General features: G+C 61.0%; 2 protein-coding genes across 2 annotated transcripts in view; one reads left to right on the forward strand and one right to left on the reverse strand.

Moving 5' to 3' along the window:
- Positions 1–21,309, forward strand: part of PFAS (phosphoribosylformylglycinamidine synthase) — a 308,075-nt gene that overhangs the window by 33,061 nt on the left and 253,705 nt on the right. The gene's annotated exons all lie outside the window — the stretch shown is intronic.
- Positions 12,447–21,031, reverse strand: TMEM107 (transmembrane protein 107). Its single transcript, XM_065653472.1, has 6 exons — positions 20,977–21,031; positions 17,757–17,852; positions 16,893–16,960; positions 15,549–15,649; positions 14,585–14,681; positions 12,447–12,565 (listed from the first exon to the last, which is right to left on the reverse strand). The coding sequence occupies exons 2-6, from the start codon at positions 17,841–17,843 to the stop codon at positions 12,496–12,498; spliced, it is 423 nt and encodes a 140-aa protein (XP_065509544.1). The 5' UTR covers positions 17,844–17,852; positions 20,977–21,031; the 3' UTR covers positions 12,447–12,495.

Below are 21,309 nucleotides of genomic sequence, written 5' to 3' on the forward strand. Positions count from 1 at the left end.
GGCTATTTTGGGTGATTTTGGGCCTATTTTGGGGCTATTTTGGGCGATTTTGGGCCTATTTTGGGGTTATTTTGGGTGATTTTGGGCCTATTTTGGGGTTATTTTGGGTGGTTTTGGGGCTATTTTGGGTGATTTTGGGTTATTTGGAGGTTCTTTTGGCTGGTTTTGGGGTTTTTGGGGTTATTTTGTGTGGTTTTGGGCCTATTCTGGGTGATTTTCGGGCCATATTGGGTGGATTTGGGCCTATTTTGGGTGATTTTGGGCGATTTTGGGCCTATTTTGGGTGATTTTGGGGCTGTTTTGGGTGATTTTCGGCCTATTTTGGGCCTATTTGGGGTGATTTTTAGGGCTATTTTGGGTGATTTTCGGGCCATATTGGGTGATTTTGGGCCTATTTTGGGTGATTTTTGCCTATTTTGGGGCTAATTGGGCGATTTTGGGCCTATTTTGGGTGATTTTGGGGCCATTTTGGCGATCTCGGGCCTACTTTGGGTGGTTTGGGGCTATTTTTGTGTGATTTGGGGGCTATTTTGGGTGATTTTGGGCCTATTTAGGGGCTATTTTGGGCCATTTTGGGCCTATTTTGGGTTATTTTGGGGCCATTTTGGGTGATTTTAGACCTATTTTGGGTGATTTTGGGGCTATTTTGGGTGATTTTGGGGCTATTTTGGAAGATCTTGGGGCTATTTTGGGTGATTTTGGGGCCATTTGGGGTGATTTTGGGTGGTTTCAGACCTACCTTGGGTGGTTTGGGGCCTATTTTGGGCCTATTTTGGGCTATTTTGGGTGATTTTGGGGCTATTTTGGGCCTATTTTGGGCGATTTTGGGGCTATTTTAGGTGATTTTGGGGCTATTTTGGATTATTTTGGGCCTATTTGGGGGCTATTTTGGGTGATTTTGGGCCTATTTTGGGTGATTTTTGGGCCATTTTGGGTGATTTTGGGTCATTTCAGACCTACCCTTGGTGGTTTTGGGCCTATTTTGGGTGATTTTGGCCTATTTTGGGGATATTTTGTGTGATTTTGGGCCTATTTTGGGTGATTTTGGGGCCTTTTTGGGTGATTTTGGGTGGTTTCAGACCTACTTTGGGTGCTTTTGGGGCTATTTTGGGTGATTTTGGGCCTATTTTGGGGCTATTTAGGCGATTTGGGGCCTATTTTGGGTGATTTTGGGCCTAATTTGGGCGATTTTGGGCCTATTTTGGGTGATTTTGGGTGGTTTCAGACCTATTTTGGGCGATCTTGGGCTGTTTTGGGTGATTTTGGGGGCCATTTTGGGTGATTTTGGGGTGGTTCCAGAACTACTTTGGGTGGTTTTGGGGCTATTTTGGGTGATTTGGGGCCTATTTGGGGCTAATTTGGGCGATTTTGGGGCTATTTTGGGTGATTTTGGGGCTAATTTGGGTGATTTTGGGGCAATTATGGGTGATTTTGGGGTTATTTGGTGGTCATTTTCGGTTGTTTTGGGGCTATTTTGGTGATTTTGGGCCTATTTTGGGGCTAATTTGGGCGATTTTGGCCTATTTTGGGTGACTTCGGGGCTATTTTGGGCGATTTTGGGCCTATTTTAGGTGATTTTGGGGCGATTTTGGGCCTATTTTAGGTGATTTTGGGGCCATTTTGGGTGATTTTGGGTGGTTCCAGACCTACTTTGGGTGGTTTTAGGCCTATTTTGGGTGATTTTGGGGCCATTTTGGGTGATTTTGGACCTATTTTGGGGCTATTTTGGGTGATTTTGGGGCTATTTTGGGCGATTTTGGGCCTATTTTGGGTGATTTGGGGCCATTTGGGTGATTTTGGGTCCTTTCAGACCTACCTTTGGTGGTTTTGGGCCTATCTTTGGTGGTTTTGGGCCTATCTTGGGTGATTTTGGGCCTATTTTGGGTGATTTTGGGCCTATTTTGGGGTTATTTTGGGTGGTTTTGGGGCTATTTTGGGTGATTTTGGGTTATTTGGAGGTTCTTTTGGCTGGTTTTGGGGTTTTTTGGGGTTATTTTGTGTGGTTTTGGGCCTATTCTGGGTGATTTTCGGGCCATATTGGGTGGATTGGGCCTATTTTGGGTGATTTTGGGCGATTTTGGGCCTATTTTGGGTGATTTTGGGGCTGTTTTGGGTGATTTTCGGCCTATTTTGGGCCTATTTGGGGTGATTTTAGGGCTATTTTGGGTGATTTTCGGGCCATATTGGGTGATTTTGGGCCTATTTTGGGTGATTTTTGGCCTATTTTGGGGCTAATTGGGCGATTTTGGGCCTATTTTGGGTGATTTTGGGGCCATTTTGGGCGATCTCGGGCCTACTTTGGGTGGTTTTGGGGCTATTTTGTGTGATTTGGGGGCTATTTTGGGTGATTTTGGGCCTATTTAGGGGCTATTTTGGGCCATTTTGGGCCTATTTTGGGTTATTTGGGGCCATTTTGGGTGATTTTAGACCTATTTTGGGTGATTTTGGGGCTATTTTGGGTGATTTTGGGGCTATTTTGGAAGATCTTGGGGCTATTTTGGGTGATTTTGGGGCCATTTGGGGTGATTTTGGGTGGTTTCAGACCTACCTTGGGTGGTTTGGGGCCTATTTTGGGCCTATTTTGGGGCTATTTTGGGTGATTTTGGGGCTATTTTGGGCCTATTTTGGGCGATTTTGGGGCTATTTTAGGTGATTTTGGGGCTATTTTGGATTATTTTGGGCCTATTTGGGGGCTATTTTGGGTGATTTTGGGGCCTATTTTGGGTGATTTTTGGGCCATTTTGGGTGATTTTGGGTCATTTCAGACCTACCCTTGGTGGTTTTGGGCCTATTTTGGGTGATTTTGGGCCTATTTTGGGGATATTTTGTGTGATTTTGGGCCTATTTTGGGTGATTTTGGGGCCTTTTTGGGTGATTTTGGGTGGTTTCAGACCTACTTTGGGTGCTTTTGGGGCTATTTTGGGTGATTTTGGGCCTATTTTGGGGCTATTTAGGCGATTTGGGGCCTATTTTGGGTGATTTTGGGCCTAATTTGGGCGATTTTGGGCCTATTTTGGGTGATTTTGGGTGGTTTCAGACCTATTTTGGGCGATCTTGGGCCTGTTTTGGGTGATTTTGGGGCCATTTTGGGTGATTTTGGGTGGTTCCAGAACTACTTTGGGTGGTTTTGGGGCTATTTTGGGTGATTTGGGGCCTATTTTGGGGCTAATTTGGGCGATTTTGGGGCTATTTTGGGTGATTTGGGGCTAATTTGGGTGATTTTGGGGCAATTATGGGTGATTTTGGGGTTATTTGGTGGTCATTTTCGGTTGTTTTGGGGCTATTTTGGTGATTTTGGGCCTATTTTGGGCTAATTTGGGCGATTTTGGGCCTATTTTGGGTGACTTCGGGGCTATTTTGGGCGATTTTGGGCCTATTTTAGGTGATTTTGGGGCGATTTTGGGCCTATTTTAGGTGATTTTGGGGCCATTTTGGGTGATTTTGGGTGGTTCCAGACCTACTTTGGGTGGTTTTGGGCCTATTTTGGGTGATTTTGGGGCCATTTTGGGTGATTTTGGACCTATTTTGGGCTATTTTGGGTGATTTTGGGGCTATTTTGGGCGATTTTGGGCCTATTTTGGGTGATTTGGGGCCATTTTGGGTGATTTTGGGTCCTTTTAGACCTACCTTTGGTGGTTTTGGGCCTATCTTGGGTGATTTTGGGCCTATTTTGGGTGATTTGGGGCCTATTTTGGGTGATTTTGGGGCCATTTTGGGTGATTTTGGGTGTTTCCGACCTATTTTGGGTGATCTTTGGCCTGTTTTGGGTGCTTTTGGGGCCATTTTGGGTGATTTTGGGTGTTTTCAGACCTACTTTGGGTGGTTTTGGGGCTATTTTGGGTGATTTGGGGCCTATTTTGGGCTAATTTGGGCGATTTTGGGGCTATTTTGGGTGATTTTGGGGCTAATTTGGGTGATTTTGGGGCAATTATGGGTGATTTTGGGGTTATTTGGTGGTCATTTTCGGTTGTTTTGGGGCTATTTTGGTGATTTTGGGCCTATTTTGGGGCTAATTTGGGTGATTCTGGGCCTATTTTGGGTGATTTTGGGCCTATTTGGGGACTATTTTGGGTGATTTTGGGGCCATTTTGGGTGATTTTGGGTGGTTCCAGACCTACTTTGGTTGGTTTTGGGCCTATTTTGGGTGATTTTGGGGCTATTTTGGGTGATTTTGGGCTTATTTTGGGGCTATTTTGGGCAATTTTGGACTGTTTTGGGTGATTTTGGGCCTATTTTGGGGCTATTTTGGGTGATTTTGGGGCTATTTTGGGCGATTTTGGGCCTATTTTGGGTGATTTTGGGGCCTTTTTGGGTGATTTGGGTCCTTTCAGACCTATCTATGGTGGTTTGGGGCCTATTTTGGGTTATTTTGGGGCTATTTTGGGGCTAATTTGGGCGATTCTGGGCCTATTTTGGGTGATTTTGGGCCTATTTTGTGTGATTTTGGGCCTATTTTGGGTGATTTTGGGCCTATTTTGGGTGATTTTGGGCCTATTTTGGGGCTATTTGGAGCCTATTTTGGTCGTTTTGGGTGATTTGGGGCCTACTTTGGGTGATTTTGGGGCCATTTGGGTGATTTTGGGTGGTTTCCGACCTATTTTGGGCGATCTTTGGCCTGTTTTGGGTGATTTTGGCGCCATTTTGGGTGATTTTGGGTGTTTTCAGACCTACTTTGGGCGATTTTGGGGCTATTTTGTGTGATTTTGGGGCTATTTTGGGCGATTTTGGGCTTATTTTCGGTGATTTTGGGGCCATTTTGGGTCCTTTCAGACCTACCTTTGGTGGTTTTGGGCCTATTTTGGGTGATTTTGGGGCTATTTTGGGCCTATTTTGGGCGATTTTGGGGCTAATTTGGGTGATTTTGGGGCCATTTTGGGTGATTTTGGGTGTTTTCCGACCTATTTTGGGCGATTTTGGGCCTATTTTGGGTGATTTTGGGGCCATTTGGGGTGATTTTGGGTGGTTTCCGACCTATTTTGGGTGGTTTGGGGGCTATTCCGGGCGCTTTTGGGGCTATTCCAGGCGGATGTAGGGCATTTGGGGCGCGCTCGGGGGGTTTTTCGGGGGCGGTCGCCGCCGCCCACCTTGAGGTTCTTCCACCAGTACTTGCGCTTGAGCTTGGCGGCGCTGGTCTCGAACTGGGAAGCCCCGGCCTGCAGCGCGTCCGCCCGGTCGTCCAGCTCCGACAGCTTCTGGTCGCGCTCCAGCACCTTGTCCACGTTCACCCGCATGATGTCCACCACCTGCGGGGGGCGCGGGGGGGCGCGTCACGGGCGCGAGGGACCCAGGCGTCCGGGAGCCTCCCCACCCCCACTATAGGGTCAGTAATAACCCCCCCATGGCTCCACCCCCCAACCCACAGGGGGCGCTGTGGGGGTCACGGGGGTCATGGGGGGGTCATGGGGAGGGTGATGGGGATGAGGGACCCAGGCGTCCGGGAGCCTCCCCACCCCCACTATAGGGTCAGTAATAACCCCCCCATGGCTCCACCCCCCAACCCACAGGGGCGCTGTGGGGGTCATGGGGGGTCATGGGGGGGGTCAAGAGGTCACAGGGAGGGTGATGGGGATGAGGGACCCAGGCGTCCGGGAGCCTCCCCACCCCCACTATATGGTCAGTAATAACCCCCCCATGGCTCCACCCCCCACCCACAGGGGGCGCTGTGGGGGTCATGGGGGGTCATGGGGGGGTCAAGAGGTCACAGGGAGGGTGATGGGGATGAGGGACCCAGGCGTCCGGGAGCCTCCCCACCCCCACTATAGGGTCAGTAATAACCCCCCCATGGCTCCACCCCCCAACCCACAGGGGGCGCTGGGTGGGGTCATGGGGGTCATGGGGGGTCACGGGGGGTCACGGGGGTCATGGGGGAGTCAAGGGGAGGGTGATGGGGATGAGGGACCCAGGTGTCCGGGAGCCTCCCCACCCCCACTATAGGGTTAGTAATAACCCCCCCATAGCTCCATCCCCACGGCCTGCAGGGGGCGCTGTGGGGGTCACGGGGGCCATGGGGGTCATGGGGGGGTCAAGAGGTCACGGGGAGGGTCAGGGACATGAGGGACCCAGGCGTCAGGAGCCTCCCCACCCCCACTATAGGGTCAGTAATAACCCCCCCACCCCATAGCTCCATCCCCACGGCCTGCAGGGGGCGCTGTGGGGGTCATGGGGGGTCAAGGGGGTCATGGGGGGTCATGGGGAGGGTGATGGGATGAGGGACCCAGGCGTCCGGGAGCCTCCCCACCCCCATTATAGGATCAGTAATAACCCCCCCACCCCATAGCTCCACCCCCGCGGCCTGCAGGGGGCGCTGTGGGGGTCATGGGGGGTCAAGGGGGTCATAGGGGGGGTCAAGAGGTCACGGGGAGGGTCAGGGACATGAGGGACCCAGGCGTCCGGGAGCCTCCCCACCCCCACTATAGGGTCAGTAATAACCCCCCCATGGCTCCGCCCACACAATGGCCCCACCCCCTTTTCCCCAAGCCACACCCCCCCCCCCGGCCCCGCCCCCGACCTCATCCATATGAGGCTGGACCAGCCCCCAGTGCCCCCCTTGGCCCCGCCCCCCGGATGGCCCCGCCCACCCCGGGGTCATGACCACGCCCCCCAGGCCCCGCCCCCTCGCCCCATCCACTTGGCCATTGGAACCTCCCCCCCCCAATGACCCTTTGGCCCCGCCCCCACATCGGCCACGCCCACCCCAAGCCCCGCCCACCCCCTTGGCCCCACCCCCAAGCCCCCCACCTTGGCCCTGCCACCCCTTTGGCCCCACCCCCCAAGCCCCGCCCACCCATTTGGCCCCACCCCCCAAGCCCCACCCACCCCTTTTGGCCCCGCCCCCCCCCCTTGGCCCCACCCACCCCCTTGGCCCCACCCACCCCAAGCCCCACCCACCCCCTTGGCCCCACCCCATTGCTCCCCCGACCCCTTGCCCTCCCAGCCCCGCCCACCCCTTTGACCCCGCCCCCCTCGGCCCCGCCCCCCCAAGCCCCGCCCACCCCAAACCCCGCCCACCCCAAGCCCCGCCCCCACCTCATCCACTTGCGCCTGCGTTTGCTGGAGCCGCCGGTTGCTGGTGAGGTTGGGGGAGGGGCGGGGGGGCCCCCCCCTTCTCCTCCGGCGGGGGGAGGGGCGCTGGGGGCGGAGGGGCCGACCTGGGGGGGCAAGGGCAAAGGTCAGCGGGGCTGCAGCACAGGGGACCCAGGCGTCCGGGAGGGGACCCAGGAGTCCGGGAGGGGACCCAGGCGTCCGGGGCGGCCCATCTGCCATCATAGGGGACCCAGGCGTCCGGGAGGGGACCCAGGAGTCCGGGAGGGGACCCCAGGCGTCCGGGGCGGCCCATCTGCCATCATAGGGACCCAGGAGTCCGGGAGGGGACCCAGGCGTCCGGAGGGGACCCAGGAGTCCGGGAGGGGACCCAGGCGTCCGGGGCGGCCCATCTGCCATCATAGGGGACCCAGGCATCCGGGACGGGACCCAGGCGTCTGGGGCGGCCCATCCGCCATCATAAGGGACCCAGGAGTCCGGGAGGGGACCCAGGCATCCAGGAGGGGACCCAGGAGTTCCGGGAGGGGACCCAGGCATCCGGGGCTGCCCCTCCCCCACCACAGGGACCCAGGTATCCGGGAGGGGACCCAGGCGTCCGGGGAGGGGACCCAGGCGTCCGGGGCTGCCCATCTGCCATTATAGGGGAGCCAGGCATCCGGGAGGGACCCAGGCGTCCGGGGCTGTCCCTCCCCCACCACAAGGGACCCAGGTGTCCGGGGGCTGCCCCTCCCTCATAGGGGACCCAGGCATCCGGGACGGGACCCAGGTGTCCGGGGCGGCCATCTGCCATCATAAGGGACCCAGGTGTCCGGGAGGGGACCCAGGCGTCCGGGGCTGTCCCTCTGGCACCACAGGGGACCCAGGCATCCGGGAGGGGACCCAGGCGTCCGGGGCTGCCCATCCCCCACCACAGGGACCCAGGCGTCCGGGAGGGGACCCAGGCGTCTGGGAGGAGACCCAGGCATCCGGGACGGGACTCAGGCGTCCTAGGCTGCCCATCCCCCACCACAGAGGACCCAGGCATCCGGGAGGGGACCCAGGTGTCCGGGAGGGGACCCAGGCGTCCGGGGCTGCCCGTCTGCCATCATAGGGGACCCAGGCATCCGGGAGGGGACCCAGGCATCCAGGAGGGGACCCAGGCGTCCGGGGCTGCCCATCCCCCACCACAGAGGACCCAGGTGTCCGGGAGGGGTCCCAGGTGTCCGGGGCTGCCCCTCCCCCCCAAAAGGGACCCAGGTGTCCGGGAGGGGACCCAGGCGTCCGGTGCTGCCCTTCCCCCACCACAAGGGACCCAGGCGTCCGGGAGGGGACCCAGGTGTCCAGGAGAGGACCCCAGGCGTCCGGTGCTGCCCTTCCCCCACCACAAGGGACCCAGGTGTCCGGGAGGGGACCCAGGCATCCGGGGCTGCCCCTCCCCCACCACAGGGACTCAGGTGTCCAGGAGGGGGACCCAGGCGTCCGGGGCTGCCCATCCCCACCACAAGGGACCCAGGTGTCCGGGGCTGCCCCTCCCTCATAGGGGACCCAGGCATCCGGGACGGGACCCAGGCGTCCGGGGCGGCCCATCTGCCATCATAGGGGACCCAGGCGTCCGGGAGGGGACCCAGGAGTCTGGGAGGGGACCCAGGCATCCGGGACGGGACTCAGGCGTCCTAGGCTGCCCATCCCCACCACAAAGGACCCAGGCGTCCGGGAGGGGACCCAGGCGTCCGGGGCTGCCCGTCTGCCATCATAGGGGACCCAGGTGTCCGGGATGGGACCCAGGCGTCCGGAGGGGACCCAGGCATCCGGGGCTGCCCATCCCCCACCACAGAGGACCCAGGTGTCCGGGGCTGTCCGTCCCCCACCAAAAGGGACCCAGGCGTCCGGGATGGGACCCAAGCGTCCGGGGCTGCCCCTCCCCCACCACAGGGGACCCAGGTGTCCGGGAGGGGACCCAGGCGTCCGGGGCTGCCCATCTGCCATCATAAGGGACCCAGGAGTCCGGGAGGGGACCCAGGCGTCCTAGGCTGTCCATCCCCCACCACAGAGGACCCAGGTGTCCGGGAGGGGACCCAGGCATCTGGGGCGGCCCCTCCCTCATAGGGGACCCAGGCATCCGGAGGGGACCCAGGCGTCCGGGGCTGCCCATCCGCCATCATAAGGGACCCAGGAGTCCGGGAGGGGACCCAGGCGTCCGGGGCTGCCCCTCCCCCACCACAAGGGACCCAGGCGTCCGGAGAGGACCAGGCGTCCGGGAGGGGACCCAGGCGTCCGGGGCTGCCAATCCCCCACCACAGGGGACCCAGGCGTCCGGAGGGGACCCAGGCATCCGGGGCCGCCCATCCCCCACCACAAGGGACCCAGGCGTCCGGGAGGGGACCCAGGCGTCCGGGATGGGACCCAGGCATCCGGGGCTGCCCCTCCCCCACCACAGAGGACCCAGGCGTCCGGGAGGCGGGGGGGGGGGGGGGGGGGCAGGTCCTCCCAGTGCTCCCAGTTTGCCCAGTGCCGGGGTGGGGGGATGGGCGGGGGGTTGGGGGTCCCGGTTGGGGGTCCCGGTTGGGGGTCCCGGTTGGGGTCCCGGTTGGGGTCCCGGTTGGGGGTCCCGGTTTGGGGTCCCGGTTTGGGGTCCCGGTTGGGGGGTCCCGGTTGGGGGTCCCGGTTTGGGGTCCCGGTTGGGGTCCCGGTTGGGGGGTCCCGGTTGGGGTCCCGGTTTGGGGGGTTCGGTTGGGGTCCCGGTTGGGGGTCCCGGTTTGGGGTCCCGGTTGGGGTCCCGGTTTGGGGTCCCGGTTTGGGGGGTCCCGGGTTGGGGGTCCCGTTGGGGTCCCGGTTGGGGGGTCCCGGTTGGGGTCCCGGTTGGGGTCCCGGTTGGGGGGTCCCGGTTGGGGTCCCGTTGGGGTGCCGGTTGGGGTCCCGGTTGGGGGTCCCGGTTGGGGTCCCGGTTGGGGGTCCCGGTTGGGGGGTCCCGGTTGGGGGGTCCCGGTTGGGGGTCCCGGTTGGGGTCCCGGTTGGGGGTCCCGGTTGGGGGTCCCGGTTGGGGGGTCCCGGTTGGGGTCCCGGTTGGGGTCCCGGTTGGGGGGTCCCGGTTGGGGTCCCGGTTTGGGGTCCCGGCCCCACTCACATCTCGGGCTGTTCCGGGCGCTGCGGTGGCGACAAAAATGGCGGCGGGGGCGGCGCGAACATCCGGGAACCGGGGGGGGGAGGGGAGGGGGGAGGGGAGGGGAGGGGAGGGGGGGAGGGGGGTTATAGGGCGGGGGGTGTATGGGGTACAGGGGGGTCTATGGGTCGGGGGTTTTCTATGGGGTGGGGGGGTATAGGGGGTACAGGGGGGTCTATGGGGTGGGGGGTGTGTAGGGGTACAGGGGGGGGGTCTATGGGTCAGGGGGGTTTCTATGGGCGGGGGGTCTATGGGGTACAGGGGGTCTGTGGGTCAGGGGAGTTTCTATGGGGTGGGGGGCATAGGGGGTACAGGGGGTCTATGGGGTGGGGGATCTATGGGGTACAGGGGGATTTATGGGGTGGGGGGGTGTAGGGGGTACAGGGGGGTCTATGGGGTGGGGGGGTTTCTATGGGGTGGGGGGTCTATGGGGTACAGGGGTGTCTATGGGGCGGGGGGTCTATGGGGTACAGGGGGGTCTATGGGGCGGGGGGTCTATGGGGTACAGGGGGTCTATGGTCAGGGGGGTTTCTATGGGGTGGGGGGTCTATGGGGTACAGGGGGGTCTATGGGGTGGGGGGTGTAGGGGGTACAGGGGGGTCTATGGGTCAGGGGGGTTTCTATGGGGTGGGGGGTATAGGGGGTACAGGGGGGTTTCTATGGGGCGGGGGTCTATGGGGTGCAAGGGGGTCTATGGGGTGGGGGGTCTATGGGGTACAGGGGCGTCTATGGGGTGGGGGATCTATGGGGAACGGGGTTTCTATGGGGCACGGGGGATCTATAGGGTGGGGGATCTATGGGGAACGGGGTTTCTATGGGGCAGGGGGATCTATAGGGTGGGGGATCTATGGGGAACGGGGTTTCTATGGGGCACAGGGGGATCTATAGGGTGGGGGATCTATGGGGAACGGGGTTTCTATGGGGCAGGGGGATCTATAGGGTGGGGGATCCATGGGGAACGGGGTTTCTATGGGGCAGGGGGATCTATAGGGTGGGGGATCCATGGGGAACGGGGTTTCTATGGGGCACGGGGGGATCTATAGGGTGGGGATCTATGGGGCACGGGGTTTCTATGGGGCACGGGGGATCTATAGGGTGGGGGATCTATGGGGAACGGGGTTTCTATGGGGCACGGGGGATCTATAGGGTGGGGGATCTATGGGCACGGGGTTTCTATGGGGCACGGGGGCGATCTATTGGGTGGGGGATCTATGGGGCACGGGGTTTCTATGGGGCACGGGGGATCTATAGGGTGGGGGATCTATGGGGAACGGGGTTTCTATGGGGCACGGGGGATCTATGGGGTGGGGGATCCATGGGATCTATGGGGTGGGGGATCCATGGGGAACGGGGTTTCTATGGGGCACGGGGGGATCTATAGGGTGGGGGATCTATGGGGCACGGGGTTTCTATGGGGCACGGGGGGATCTATAGGGTGGGGGATCTATGGGGAACGGGGTTTCTATGGGGCACGGGGGATCTATGGGGCACAGGCAGCACGGACTCTGTGCCAAATCCCACATCCCACCGCGTCTCCTCGCCCCTGCGCTTTATTTTTCCTCAGCGGGACCTTAAACACCATCCGCTTATTTTTGGGGCCCGTTCTCGGCGCTTTTTTTTTTTCCTTTTTTTTGCCCATTTCTTCCCATTTTCTCCCCAATTTCTGGGTGACGCACCACCCCACTGAGCCACGCCCACCGGGTGGGCGTGGCCCCGCAGATCACCTGACACCCCCCCCACCCCCAAGCGGCCAATCACCGTCCTTCCCCCGCGCGGGCTCCGTCAGAGTCAGCGGGTGACGTCACGGGCACGATGCCCCACGCCGTCCCCCGCCCCCCCTTTGTGACGTAATCACGCACGTCATGACGTCAGGGGCTCATCACGCGCTGCCCGCGCAGGTCAGGATATACCGCACTGACGATGCCGCAACCCGCCCCACGCACGGGGGGTGACCCCGCGACACCGCCACCTACGTCACGGCCACGCAGCGCGACACCCCCGCGACCCCCCCCACGGCACCCCCACCCTCCCCCCCACCCACTCCCCCCACCCCCACCCCGCTGCCCCCTCCCCACCCGGCGCCCCCCGCCCCGTTTTCCCCGCTCTCCGCGCTCCCATGCTGCCCCGCGGCGCTCATTTGCATGTGGGCGGGGCCACGGCCGCTGGCGGCGCGAAAAGCCGGGCGGTTTCCGCGCCAAAACCTTTCGTTTTCCCGCCCCGCCGCGAGGTAAAACGGGGGTTTGGGGCACGGGGGGATTTTGGGGGGGGGGGGGGGGGGGGGGGTCCCCAAACCCTCCAGCGCCCCCTTGCGGAGCTCAGAAGCGCCTCCTCCTGCAGCCAAGCACCGACACCATGAGCAGCAACTCGGTGACAGCGGGGGGGACACTGTGGGGGGGTGACACATGGAACCACAGCACGTCAGGGGTTGGAAGCGACCTCGAAAGATCACTCAGTCCAATCCTCCGGCACCCTCACCGGCAAGAAGTTTCTTCTCGTATTGAAGCGGAACCTCCTGCGTTCCAGTTTGCACCCATTGCCCCTTGTCCTGTCACTGGTTGTCACCAGTGGCGCCATCCTCCTGACACCCCCCTTTCCATATTGATCCCCATTAATTTGTCGCCCCTCAGTCTCCTCCAGGCTCAAGAGCCCCAGCTCCTCAGCCTTTCCCCACACGGGAGATGCTCCACTCCCTCCAGCATCTTTATGGCTCTGAGCTGGGCTCTCTCAGCAGTTCCCTGTCCTTCTGGAACCTTCTAATCCCCCCAGGTCCCATTGGCCTTCCTGGCCACAAGGGCCCAGCCCTGGCTCAGCCCGCAGCACCCAGTCTTCCCAGCTGGTCACCCATCCAAGCACTAACCAGGCCCAACCCTGCTTAGCTTCCCAGATCAGACCTTCTACATATATAGCACCCGGTGTTCCCAACTGGTCACCCATCCAAGCACTAACCAGGCCCGACCCTGCTTAGCTTCCCAGATCAGACCGTCTACATATATAGCACCTGGAGTTCCTGGCTGGTCACCCATCCAAGCACTAACCAGGCCCAACCCTGCTTAGCTTCCCAGATCAGACCGTCTACATATATAGCACCTGGAGTTCCTGGCTGGTCACCCATCCAAGCACTAACCAGGCCCGACCCTGCTTAGCTTCCCAGATCAGATGAGAGTGGGCATTCTACATATGTATACATATATATATGTAAGTATCTATATTTATTCCCCAAGTATATCCTGATAGTATCTGAACTAAAGTCTTTTTCAGAGGCAGAGTAGAGGGGCAGGAGAACCTCTCTGAGATCAGACATTCTACATATATAGCACCCGGTATTCCCAACTGGTCACCCATCCAAGCACTAACCGGGCCCGACCCTGCTTAGCTTCCCAGATCAGATGAGAGTGGGCATTCTACACATGTATACATATATATGTGTATGTATCTATATTTATTCCCCAAGTATATCCTGATAGTATCTGAACTAAAGTCTTTCTCAAAGGCAGAGTAGAGGGGCAGGAGAACCTCTCTGAGATCAGACATTCTACATATATAGCACCCGGTATTCCCAACTGGTCACCCATCCAAGCACTAACCAGGCCCGACCCTGCTTAGCTTCCCAGATCGGATGAGAGTGGGCATTCTACACATGTATACATATATATGTGTATGTATCTATATTTATTCCCCAAGTATATCCTGATAGTATCTGAACTAAACTCTTTTCAAGGGCAGAGTAGAGGGGCAGGAGAACCTCTCTGAGGTCAGACATTCTACATATATAGCACCCGGTATTCCCAACTGGTCACCCATCCAAGCACTAACCAGGCCCGACCCTGCTTAGCTTCCCAGATCGGATGAGAGTGGGCATTCTACACATGTATACATATATATGTGTATGTATCTATATTTATTCCCCAAGTATATCCTGATAGTATCTGAACTAAACTCTTTTTCAAGGGCAGAGTAGAGGGGCAGGAGAACCTCTCTGAGGTCAGACATTCTACATATATAGCACCCGGTATTCCCAACTGGTCACCCATCCAAGCACTAACCAGGCCCGACCCTGCTTAGCTTCCCAGATCAGATGAGAGTGGGCATTCTACATATGTATACATATATATGTGTATGTATCTATATTTATTCCCCAAGTATATCCTGACAGTATCTGAACTAAAGTCTTTTTCAGAGGCAGAGTAGAGGGGCAGGAGAATCTCTCTGAGATCAGACATTCTACATATATAGCACCCGGTATTCCCAACTGGTCACCCATCCAAGCACTAACCAGGCCTGACCCTGCTTAGCTTCTGAGATCAGACATTCTATATTTATAGCACCCGGAGTTCCTGGCTGGTCACCCATCCAAGCACCAACCGGGCCCGACCCTGCTTAGCTTCCAAGCCCCCCCAGACCCACCTGCAGAGGCCGAAGAGGAGCCAGAAGCAGCTGCTGTCCCAGCGCTCCAGGACGGCCAAGGTCAAGGTCAAGGTCGCCGCCGCATGCGCCCCCAGCGCTGCCGCCCCCCCGGGTCAAGGAAAATCACCCCAAAATTGGGGACCCCCCCCCCCCCCCGGACACCCCCTTGCAAACTGGGATTGGGGGACCCCCCCGAATCAAAGTGACCCCCCAAGGGACCCCCCCAAAAGCCCAAAGGGAATAGGGATTCCCCCCCTAAGAAGTGACATCACCCCCCCCCAAATCTCATTGGGGTCCCCCTACTTGCAGCCCCCCCTCTTTTTTGGGGTCCCCCCCAATTTCTGGGTCCCCCCCACTCCCTATTTTAGGGTCCCCCCCAATTTAGGATCTTCTCCCTGTTTTGGGGTCCCCCCCAGTTTTTGCCCCCCCCCCCCCCCATTTGAGGGCACCCCCCATACTTTTTGGGGTCCCCCCCTTATCTTCTGGGACCCCCCCATCACGTTTTGGGGTCCCCCCTCATGTTACAGAGTCCCCCCCAGTTTCAGAGCCCCTCCCCACATTTCAGGCCCCTGCCCCCCATGTTTTAGGGCCCCCCCCCCCAACTCTTGGGGTCCCCCCATATTTCAAGCCCCCCCCTTATATCTCAAACCCCCCCCCATGTTTTAGGGCCCCCCCCAACTCTTGAGGTCCCCCCATAATTCAAGGCCCCCCCTTATATCTCAAGCCCCCCCCCCATTTTTAGGGTCCCCCCCAATTTTGGGGGTGTCCCCTCATTTTTGGGGGTGTCCCCCCCTTTTGCCCCCCCCCCCCCCCATTATGGACCCCTCCCCATGTTTTGGGTCCCCCCCCAACTCTTGGGGTCCCCCCATATTTCAAGCCCCCCCCCTTATATCTCAAACCCCCCCCCCCCCATTTTTGGGGTCCCCCCCAATTTTGGGGGTGCCCCCCCCATTTTGGGGGATACAGAGCAGCCCCTGCCCCGCGTGGAACATGGAGACGCCCGAGAAGAACCCGACGAGTTCCACCCCCAGGAGCCCCAGGGACCCCCACAGGGCGCCCCCCAACCTGGGGGGACATGGGGGGGTCAGGGGGGGGGGGACACGGGGACACCCCCACCTTGGGGACACCCTGAGGGGGGACATGGGGGGGACAGGGGGACACCTCAAATGGGGACATGGGGGGACTTGCGGACACCCTGGGGGAGGACATGGGGACACCTTGAATGGGGACATGGGGGGACTTGGGGACACTTGGGGGGGGACAGGGGGACATGGGGACATGGGGGGACTTGGGGACACCCTGGGGGGGGACATGGGGACACCCTGAATGGGGACAGGGGGGGACTTGGGGACACTCTGGGGGGGGACAGGGGGACACCTTGAATGGGGACATGGGGGGACTTGGGACACCCTGGGGGGGACATGGGGACACCTTGAATGGGGACATGGGGGGACTTGGGGACACACTGGGGGGGGACAGGGGGACATGGGGACATGGGGGGACTTGGGGACACCCTGGGGGGGGACATGGGGACACCTTGAATGGGGACATGAGGGGACGTGGGGACACCCTGGGGGGGGACAGGGGGACACCTTGAATGGGGACATGGGGGGACTTGGGGACAGCCTGGGGGGGACACATGGGGGATCATGGGGACACGGAGGGACATGGGGACAACTGGCGGGGGACATGGGGGGACTTGGGGACACCCTTGGGGGACACACAGAGGGGACAGGGGGACATGGGGACACTTTGAATGGGGACACGGGGACACATGGGGATACTTGGCGGGGGGGACATGGGGACATGGAGGGGACACTGAGGGGGGGCAGCAGGATGGTTTGGGGGGGACAGGGGGACATGGGGACATGGGGACAGGGGGATATGGGGATATGGGGACATGGGGACACGGGGACACGGGGACATGGGGGACAGGGGGATATGGGGACATGGGGACATGGGACAGGGAGACAGGGGGACATGGGGACAGGGGGACAGGGGGATATGGGGACATGGGGATATGGGGACATGGGGACAGGGGGACATGGGGACATGGGGACATGGGGATATGGGGACATGGGGACATGGGGACATGGGGACAGGGGGACAGGGGGACATGGGGACAGGGGGATATGGGGACATGGGGACATGGGGACATGGGGACAGGGGGATATGGGGACAGGGGGATATGGGGACATGGGGACAGGGGGACATGGGGACAGGAGGACATGGGGACAGGGGGATATGGGGACAGCGGGGGGGGTGGTTGTCCCCAAGGTGTCCCCATTTTTGGGGGGGTGTCACTCACAGCCGCTCCGCCCGCTCGTGTTCCTGCGCCGAGAACTCCAGGGGCAGCGAGGCCAAAACGTGGGGCTCCTGGAGGGACCCAGGCGTCCGAGGGGGACCCAGGCGTCCGGGGGGCAACCCCACACCCCTCCTCCAGCCTATGTCCCAATGTCCCCATGTCCCCGTGTCCCCCTGTCCCCATATCCCCCCATACCCCTGTCCCCCAGTCCCCATGTCCCCCTGTCCCCATATCCCCCTGTCCCCATATCCCCCTGTCCCCATGTCCCCATGTCCCCATATCCCCATGTCCCCATATCCCCCTGTCCCCATGTCCCCATGTCCCCCTGTCCCCATATGCCCCTGTCCCTATGTCCCCATATCCCCCTGTCCCCCTGTCCCCATATCCCCCTGTCCCCATATGCCCCTGTCCCCATATCCCCATGTCCCCATATCCCCCTGTCCCCCTGTCCCCATATCCCCATGTCCCCATATCCCCCTGTCCCCATATGCCCCTGTCCCCATATCCCCATGTCCCCATATCCCCCCATCCCCATGTCCCCATATCCCCCTGTCCCCATGTCCCCATGTCCCCATGTCCCCCTGTCCCCATGTCCCCCCAACCCCCTGTCCCCATGTCCCCCTGTCCCCATATGCCCCTGTCCCCATGTCCCCATATCCCCCTGTCCCCATGTCCCCCTGTCCCCATGTCCCCATATCCCCCTGTCCCCATATCCCCCCAACCCCCTGTCCCCATGTCCCCCTGTCCCCATATCCCCCTGTCCCCATGTCCCCACATCCCCCTGTCCCCATGTCCCCATGTCCCCATATCCCCATGTCCCCCTGTCCCCACATCCCCCTGTCCCCCCGTCCCCCCGTCCCCACTCACCGGTCCCCACACCAGTAGCACCAGTACCACCAGATGCGCCGTCAGGACGAGGAACCGGGCGGGAACCAGCGACCCCCGGGGGGACATCGGGGGGGCCTGGGGGGCAGGGGCAGGACGCTGCGGCCCCAGTTCCCCCAGTAACCCCCCAGTAACCCCCCAGTACCCCCCAGTTCCCCCCCAGTGCTCCCAGTAACCCCGCAGTCTCCCCCAGTTCCCCCCCAGTGCCCCCAGTAACCCCCCAGTACCCCCCAGTTCCCCCCCAGTACTCCCAGTAACCCCCCAGTACCCCCCAGTTCCCCCCCAGTACTCCCAGTAACCCCCCAGTACCCCCCAGTCCCCCCCAGTGCTCCCAGTAACCCCCCAGTCCCCCCCAGTGCTCCCAGTAACCTCCCAGTTCCCCCAGTAACCCCCCAGTTCCCCCCCAGTGCTCCCAGTAACCCCCTAGTATCCCCCAGTTCCCCCAGTACCCCCCCAATTCCCCCCCAGTTCCCCCCCAGTGCTCCCAGTAACCCCCCAGTACCCCCCAGTTCACCCAGTAACCACCCAGTTCCCCCCCAGTGCTCCCAGTAACCCCCCCAGTAACCCCTCAGTTCCCCCAGTAACCCCCCAGTTCCCCCCCAGTTCCCCCAGTACCCCCCCAGTGCCCCCAGTAACCCCCCAGTACCCTCCAGTTCCCCCCCAGTTCCCCCAGTAACCCCCCAGTTCCCTCCCCAGTTCCCCCAGTAACCCCCCAGTTCCCCCCCAGTTCCCCCCAGTGCTCCCAGTAACCTCCCAGTACCCGCCCAGTTCCCCCAGTAGCCCCAACTTCCCCCCCAGTGCTCCCAGTAACCCCGCAGTCCCCCCCAGTTCCCCCCCAGTGCTCCCAGTAACCCCCCAGTACCCCCCAGTTCCCCCAGTAACCCCCCAGTTCCCCCCCAGTGCTCCCAGTAACCCCCCCAGTACCCCCCAGTGCCCCCAGTAACCCCCCAGTACCCCCCAGTACCCCACCAGTTCCCCCAGTAACCCCCCAGTTCCCCCCCAGTTCCTCCCCAGTGCTCCCAGTAACCCCCCAGTAACCCCCCAGTTCCCCCCCAGTTCCCCCAGTAACCCCCCAGTTCCCCCCCAGTGCTCCCAGTCCACCCAATATCCTCCCCATCTGCTCCCAGTGCCCTCCCAGTGCTCCCAGTCTGCTCTTTGTGTGCTCCCAGTATCCCCCCAGTTCTCCCCAGTGCCGCCGGTGTCCTCCCAGTGCTTCCAGTTTCCCCCCAGTATCCTCCCCATTTGCTCCCAGTATCCTCCCAGTCTGCTCCCAGTGCCCTCCCAGTGCTCCCAGTCTGCTCCCAGTGCCCTCCCAGTGCTCCCAGTCTGCTCCCAGTGCTCCCAGTCTCCTCCTGGTGCCCTCCCAGTTCCCTCCCAGTGCTCCCAGTCTGCTCCCAGTGCCTCCCCAGTGCTCCCAGTCTCCTCCCAAAGTCCCTCCAGTATACTCCCCAGTTGCTCCCAGTATCCTCCCAGTTCTCCCAGTCTGCTCCCAGTGCTCCCCATACCACCCCCAGTGCTCCCAGTGTCCCCCCAGTGCTCCCAGTTAGCTCCCAGTGCCCTCCCAGTGCTCCCAGTCTGTTCCCAGTGCTCCCAGTCTGCTCCCAGTGCCCTCCCAGTGCTCCCAGTCTGCTCCCAGTGCTCCCAGTGCCCTCCCAGTGCCCTCCCAGTGCTCCCAGTGTCCCCCCAGTATCCTCCCCATTTGCTCCCAGTATCCTCCCAGTCTGCTCCCAGTTCCCTCCCAGTGCTCCCAGTCTGCTCCCAGTGCTCCCAGTCTCCTCCCAGTGCCCTCCCAGTTCCCTCCCAGTGCTCCCAGTGTCCCCCCAGTGCCCTCCCCAACTGCTCCCAGTACTCCCAGTGCTCCCAGTCTGCTCCCAGTGCCCTCCCAGTATCCTCCCCATTTGCTCGCAGTATCCTCCCAGTCTGCCCCCAGTGCCCTCCCAGTGCTCCCAGTCTGCTCCCCGTCTGCTCCCAGTGCTCCCAGTGCCCTCCCAGTGCCCTCCCAGTGCTCCCAGTCTGCTCCCCGTCTGCTCCCAGTGCTCCCAGTCTGCTCCCAGTGCCCTCCCAGTGCTCCCAGTGTCCCCCCAGTATCCTCCCCATTTGCTCCCAGTATCCTCCCAGTCTGCTCCCAGCTCCCTCCCAGTGCTCCCAGTCTGCTCCCAAAGTCCCTCCAGTATATTCCCCAGTTGCTCCCAGTATCCTCCCAGTTCTCCCAGTCTGCTCCCAGTGCCCTCCCAGTGCTCCCAGTGTCCCCCCAGTATCCTCCCCATTTGCTCCCAGTATCCTCCCAGCTCCCCCCCAGTGCTCCCAGTCTCCTCCCAAAGTCCCTCCAGTATACTCCCCAGTTGCTCCCAGTATCCTCCCAGTTCTCCCAGTCTGCTCCCAGTCCCCTCCCTGTGCTCCCAGTGTCCCCCCAGTATCCTCCCCATTTGCTCCCAGTATCCTCCCAGTCTCCTCCCGGTGCCCTCCCAGTGCTCCCAGTCTGCTCCCAGTGCCCTCCCAGTGCTCCCAGTCTGCTCCCAGTGCCTCCCCAGTGCTCCCAGTCTGCTCCCAGTGCTCCCAGTCTCCTCCCAGTGCCCTCCCAGTTCCCTCCCAGTGCTCCCAGTGTCCCCCCAGTGCCCTCCCCAACTGCTCCCAGTACTCCCAGTGCTCCCAGTCTGCTCCCAGTGCCCTCCCAGTGTTTCCAGTGTCCTCCCAGTATCCTCCCCATTTGCTCCCAGTATCCTCCCAGTCTGCTCCCAGTTCCCTCCCAGTGCTCCCAGTGCCCTCCCAGTGCTCCCAGTGCTCCCAGTCTGCTCCCAGTGCCCTCCCAGTGCTTCCAGTGTCCTCCCAGTATCCTCCCCATTTGCTCCCAGTATCCTCCCAGTCTGCTCCCAGTTCCCTCCCAGTGCTCCCAGTGCCCTCCCAGTGCCCTCCCAGTGCTCCCAGTCTGCTCCCCGTCTGCTCCCAGTGCTCCCAGTCTGCTCCCCGTCTGCTCCCAGTGCTCCCAGTCTGCTCCCAGTGTCCTCCCAGTGCTTCCAGTGTCCCCCCAGTATCCTCCCCATTTGCTCCCAGTATCCTCCCAGTCTGCTCCCAGCTCCCTCCCAGTGCTCCCAGTCTGCCCCCAGTGCCTCCCCAGTGCTCCCAGTCTGCCCCCAGTGCCCTCCCAGTACCCCCAGTGCTCCCAGTTCCCCCCGCAGGCTCCACACCCCGCACTAGGCCTCACGTTGCCGTGGCAACCGCCGACGCCCCGCCCCTCCGTAAACCCGCCCGTGGCCACGCCCCCGCCGCCCCCGGCCACGCCCCCTCCATTGGCGTCCGCGTCGACTGAGGCTCCGCCCCCTTTCGTGGCCACGCCCCCGCTCCCCTGGCCACGCCCCCCGGCGTTCTCCGACGGGCGGGGGAGGCGGGATGGGTTTGCACCGGTCCGTACTGGTTTATACTGGTTTATACTGGTTTATTGCAGGCCCAGGGGGACGCAGGCTTGGGAGCCGACCCCCCCAGAACACCTGATGCTGGTGGTTGAGGGGGGTGTCCCAGTGCCCTCCCAGTGCCCTCC

Source organism: Caloenas nicobarica, chromosome 30 (genome assembly GCF_036013445.1).
Source record: "Caloenas nicobarica isolate bCalNic1 chromosome 30, bCalNic1.hap1, whole genome shotgun sequence".
Lineage (NCBI taxonomy): Eukaryota > Metazoa > Chordata > Aves > Columbiformes > Columbidae > Caloenas > Caloenas nicobarica.